Source organism: Platalea leucorodia (genome assembly GCF_965183815.1).
Source record: "Platalea leucorodia genome assembly, chromosome: 5".
Taxonomy (NCBI): domain Eukaryota; kingdom Metazoa; phylum Chordata; class Aves; order Pelecaniformes; family Threskiornithidae; genus Platalea; species Platalea leucorodia.
In genome coordinates, this window is record NC_138827.1 from 80820782 (window position 1) to 80826781 (window position 6000).

The following is a 6000-nucleotide window of genomic DNA, read 5'->3' on the forward strand; positions in this document are numbered from 1 at the left end:
TGAGAGGACATTAGGGATATGTAGTCACACATGCTCCATAACTGTGCAAGGGAGAAGGAGGTTCATTCACATGCATTCTGAGGAAGTCTGAGGTTTAGGTGAGAAACTGCAGGGAGAAAACCCCTGGGAAGAACTGCAGAAACAAGTAAAGCAGAGAAAACTGTAGTTGTTAGGTTAACTCCCCTCACCACCACTCCTTCAGCTCTGCTGGTGGCTGAAGTGTCCTCTGCTAATGGACATTTTGTTCCAATCCCATTTTTTCCAACACCTGCCACCATTTTTCTTGCATGCAGGTCACCCTCTCCACTGCTTGCTTCTCCTTTGCTCTTCCCTTCAACCTTCTTTCAATTGACCATCCACACTTGCAAGCTGATCTTGCTCCCACTGTATTTCATTACTGTTTCTCCCTCCCCACTTTTTTCTGTCTTCTGTATATACAACATCAGACCCTGGTTTTGGGCCTGGGATTGTTTTCTGTGCTGCATTTTGTGCGGTGGACCATGGGTCCTAGTTTTGGTTGATTTTGATGCTATCATGATAGATCTAATTTAGTATTAATAACTTTACATTGCAAAAACTTAATTCAGAATTGATGTGCTGTATTTGTTTTTATTTCTTGCTAAAATTAAGTTGAAAAATTTACATACCTAAACTATTGAATGATTAGCTATGTAAATACCAAACTCTTACCAATTAGCTCTCAGTACCCCTTGCTGAGAGTGACTCAGCCGCGTATGAAAGACTAGACTTGAATGTCTGTTAGATAAGTAGGTCTCCAGAATCACAGCTTTGTTTGTAAAAGCAGCTGCTTCAGATGGGCTGTAGAGAGCCATTTTTAGAGAGTAAGTGACCTAGTTGATGGTAATGTATTAATTCAGGATTGTTCTTCCCATGTCATTTTTTAAATATAGATTTGAGTAGTTTTAACTGACCAAATCATTTGGACTCATTTTTCCTCTACAGTCCAGTAAAATCACCAGAACTTACACGTTTCTTTTGAGAAGGGTTTGGGGTGGGGGAATAAGGAACATGTAATTCAAATTGTTTTGTTTCTGTGGCCCTTACTGTCTAAATATAGCTTAAAGGCTGATGCTTCTCTTTTTGCAGCTGATCTGTGGTCTTGCTGTCTGAACATCTGACTTAACTTTATTGCGTAGTCAATGGTATCTCACCAAGAGCATTTAGATATATAGATACTCCAGAGGCTCTGTAGAAGTCTGGGTTTCTAGTTCATGCAATTAAAATAGAGACCTGAGATTCCAAAATATAATATCCCATAGTATCCAGTTAATGTTCATATACATTAAAAAAAAGTCCACCTGAACATTTAGGTTGGGGTATTTCTGTGGTTCAGTTGGATTTATTGTTGGGGTGCAGTCAACATCACATGGTATTTCAGATTCCAGTGAGTGAAGGTTGTTATAATCCTACTCCTTACCATAATCAGAATTAATAGACAATCCCAAATCAATCTCTTTGTCCCTTCTCAAGGTAAGTTCCCATGGCTAGATAACAATTCCTGAGGTTAATTTTTAACCTAAGTTTCTTCCTGATATTTTTAACCTAGGTTTCCTGCATTAGTTCCCTACTTCCCAGGAAAAGAACATAACCACAAGAAGTATCCTAATTTATTCTTATCCTTGGATTAATTTAATATATGTTTCGTTGCTGCCTGTTTCTGTATTGTGTAGTGGAGCTGCTAAATGAATTGTTGCCTAGGAGAACTCTTGTCATTTGTTTGTATGCCCTACTGAGTCTTTGTTACCTCTTAGCAAGGTCTCACTGAATTTGAAAGCACTTGTATACAACTTGATTAAAACACATTTTGTTGGTAAATATTTCATGGGGATTCAAAGTCTAAATGTAGCTAATCCTATATCCATTCAGAGAATTCAATTGAAAAGTGCTCTTTAGGATTAGTTACTACTGTTTGTGGACAAGGAATCTGGTTAGTATCTCACTGCTTGCAGATTGCTGTTGCTGGTATATAATATTTCTATTCAAACAGCAAGCATTTTCATCTTTGGGGAAAAAAGAACAACAACTTCTGTCTTAACCGTTTTTGTCTTTAATTTTTGCCAAAATGGTAAAGAAAGTTATTAAAGTGAGGTGTCTGGATGAATCTGCCTTCAAGGTTGGATCTCCATCTTGCATATTTTTTTAACAGTGCATCTTGATCTTACAATGATGTCATTCTACAGAACATACATGGTATTAAACCTCCCTTAGTTGTCTTGGCTAACACAGAATGATGACTTCCCTGCAGGATCCAGCTGTCCACACTTTGGGAAGGAGGCTGCTTTAATACACAAGTAATCTTGGCAACACTCAAGGAAACACAAATCATTGCACAGCATAATTTGCATTTTATGTAAGGATTTTTCATATGAAAAAGGGAGGAAAAAACCATTAATGAAAGAATGCATTCAGTCACTAAACAGTGCATTGCAAATACTAAAAGCTTTTCTTGTATGGTGCAGTTTGTGTATAGTAGTTGTACTTATGCTAAGCACAAAATACAAGCTAATAGATTCCAGGTGCATTAAATATTAGACAATATTTATTGATAAGGAAGGCATTTAAAAATCTATATGCCTCTAGGTATGTTACTTAGCATGGCTTTGAGGAAATTGATAGCTAGCTAGAGTGTAGAATGATGTTAATAATATTAGCTCTTTTTATCATGATATTTTAAATGCAAAATTCAAACTCCATTTATTTAGTGAAGTCCCAATCCAAAAACTATTGAGATATCTTAATAGTAACCAATGGTGATGATCTCAGACCTTTAACTTGCTGTTTCAGTGGAATAAGACCTGTGAAATACTCTCTGAAGAGGGAACTTTTGTTCTCTGTGTCTGATCAAAGTAAATTTGAAGGAATAGCCTGATGCAGTGCTTCCACAAGTTTATTTTTGGTGGTGAAAACACAATGGATAATGCCACTCGGTGCACCTTGTGTGCACAGTCTGAGAGCTCTTTTCCTTGGATTGCATATACACAAACCAGTTCTACTAAAAGGTTCAAATGCTACTAATTCATAAAGGATCAAGAGCATTTTTATCGTGTGAACCAATTGTTCTGACATTTTTTGGGGGGATATGCCAAAGAGTCTGAAGGCATCTGTCATAAGTAATTTACCATTACACACTGTTCATCCAATTGTATTATTATTTTGATTTATCTACCACACAGGTGAAGAATGCATAAAAAACTATTTAAAATGTAGTCACTTCTGTCCTACAGAAGCAAATTTTGTATTTAAAAATCAAAATATAAAATTATTTTGCCTACAGTGTGTGTAATTTTTTTTAAAGCAGACGTAAAGTAACAGTTCAGTCCTGAGCAAGGTGGTTTTATATTCTTACTGTTATTTGTGAAAAATGAACTGATTACTGTGCCAGTTTGACAGACTACTGAAGAATCTCAACTATACAATTTTAAGTACTAGATTGTACTGTCAGAAAGGAGCTGTCCTTTTGCGAATACTAGTATTTACTCTTCGTAGACTGCTTCAATCTCGTTTCAAAATTCAGTGGATTGGTATTCCAAACAGACTTGGTAGCTGAACTCATGAGACATTTGGTGTCTACAGCACAAGAGTAAAAGGCGGATTCTATACATGTAGGTTATTTGCTCTTCATGAGTGAAAACAGCACGCTCACGTGAAAAAGCAAATTTGGGTCCAGTCTGGAAAGTTTGGGTTAAAGAATTTGGGTCTTTAAGTGTTCATTTCCCAGTATTTTTTTCGTAATTTTTAATAGTGGTTAAAAGAGTTTGCTGAAATTAAGGATGCAGTTGGCTGACACTGACAGAGGATACACCAAGCAGTCTGAAAGCTTTCTTTCAAGTAAGCTGTTTGCTGACTAGGCGACACTGGGAAAATTCATAGCCTGGCTGTCAAATCCTCCTCTATAGTGTGATATACTAAACATTTCTGTTTGTACTTGCAGGCCTCTGGCTGTGATGGCACTGAGATTCCTGATGAAGTGAAACTGATTGGGTTTGCTCAGTTAAGTGTCAGCTGATGTCTGTCCCTTGACCCCAAGCCGAATTGTGAGATTGCGAAGAGGCCAGCTTAGATGCAAAGGAAAATTAATGCACCACACACTGAGTTCTGCTTCATTCTCTAGCAATTCACAAAGTCAGAACAAGCAAAGCCCACAGCTACACCGCTGCTGCTAACATTCAAAATGCTACTAAATGTCTCTTAGCAGTTGATTTGGATTCCCCCTAAGTGAAAAGCCTGTGGAAATGCACTCAGGTGGCTGTATTTATTGGTTACAAAAGGAATTTTCTATCAAGCTTACTTCTTTCATAAACTTTGAGTGATACTATTTTACATGTACTTGTGGTTGATAATACTGCCTCTGTTCTGTTATATTTAGAAATTAACATAATTATAAAATTTAAGAATTATTAGCCAAACTTGAATTCTAGTTTTAAAACTGACTGTGAATTTTATTTTTCATATATTTATGCATTACACATCCTAGTAATAAGAAAATGATTTGACTTGATTATGTGCTATTTGCAGTTAATCTCCCATTATTTAAAAAAGTTTCAGGTATATCTTTGAAGTATTTGGTAACTTCTAGGGTTTTTTTGAAATTAATTAGGCATTAGCAAGCTTTTGTTGGTTGTGTGTCTAAAAACCAGTCCACAAACTGATTGTTAAGGGAGTGGGAGGTGCCTTGCAGACATTAATGTTTTAAGAATGTGCCTGAGGCTGCTTAAATAAATAATCTCCATTTTCTAGAAGTACCATACCTATGGTACAATATATATAAATATATATAGTTATCTGGGCAAGGAGGGGATATACAGTAGCAAAGGTGTTAGAGTATTTTGACTATGCTTTATTGGGGAGTCTATGAGCTAGAACTACTTTGAACTGTTGTCGTTAAGGTAGACTGCTTACTGTGTCCATCTCTGATCCAACTTATCCTTAATGATAGAAACCGGTTTCATACAGGTGATAAAAACTTGAAGAATGGAACTGAAGCTTTACTTGAAGTTCTGCAAAATACCAAGGTGGAGTGAAAATAATAGGGCTTTGTGCAATGATCAAGTAAAACTCTGTTACAAAGAAAACACTTCTGACCCAAGTAGTCTTATGCTTAACCTGTGACATAGATGTTATGGAGCTAGCGAACCTTAGAAAGACTTTCAAATTTGGAGACGTGTTTCTCGGAGGTTACAATTTAAACTACTTCCTAGCTAATCCTAGATAATCGGCAGCTCTTTAATGTACTGAAAATGGCAAATATATATTATTAAGAGAAGTTATTTATAATGCCTTGTCATAATCGTTGAGGTGTTCTAGAGCCATTTGCGTACGACTCAATGTAATCCCATCCCATCCTACTGTTTACATGATGATTACTCCAAGATGACTGCAAAGTTTAAAAATAAAATAAAACAAAATAAAAGTGTATTGCACAAACAGATTTGTATTTTGCATTTCCATGCTCTGCGTGCATTTCGACGGCTGCGCGGCAGGGTGATGTCATAAATGTCTGCTGCCCTTGTTTAGTTTATGAGCAGCACCTGCTCAAGGGACCTGGTTCCTTGCGTTGGGGAGGAGACGGGGAGAAAACACTGCTTTCTCACTCATGGGAGAGAGTTGCTCTTGACCGCTTGCTTTCCAGTGCTTTGCATAAGCCGTTTTTAAGACTCCTAAGGTGTTTGTACTTCAAGAAGTCATTCAGTTATTGGGGGCAGGACCTGTATGCCTGTGGGCTGCTGCCTTCTGTGGGGAAGAGGGGGAGGGGGCCCAGGGCAGGGCCGGGGCTGACACCTGCTGCCCCCAGCCCAGGTGCAGGGCTGGTGGCCGCAGCTGAGGCTCGTTGGGGCACTTCAGGCCCTCCGCCGGCCACTGGGGCACTTCAGGCCCTCCGCCGGCCACTGGGGCACTTCAGGCCCTCTGCTGGCCATTGGAGCTCTCCGGCCGCCCGTGAGCGTGGGGAGCCCCAGCCCTGGGGGAAGGTTTTGGCAGTGT

The 6000-nt window shown here is 38.5% G+C and overlaps 1 protein-coding gene across 1 annotated transcript in view; it reads left to right on the forward strand.

Annotated features, from left to right (window-relative positions):
• STK39 (serine/threonine kinase 39) overlaps positions 1-4027 on the forward strand; it is a gene marked incomplete at its 3' end in the record, with an annotated part of 104404 nt that extends 100377 nt beyond the window's left edge. The window contains exon 17 of the mRNA XM_082311752.1: positions 3953-4027. Within this exon, the coding sequence (XP_082167878.1) occupies positions 3953-4027 (75 nt within the window). The remainder of the gene's footprint in view (positions 1-3952) is intronic.
• Between the last annotated feature and the right edge of the window lie 1973 nt (positions 4028-6000).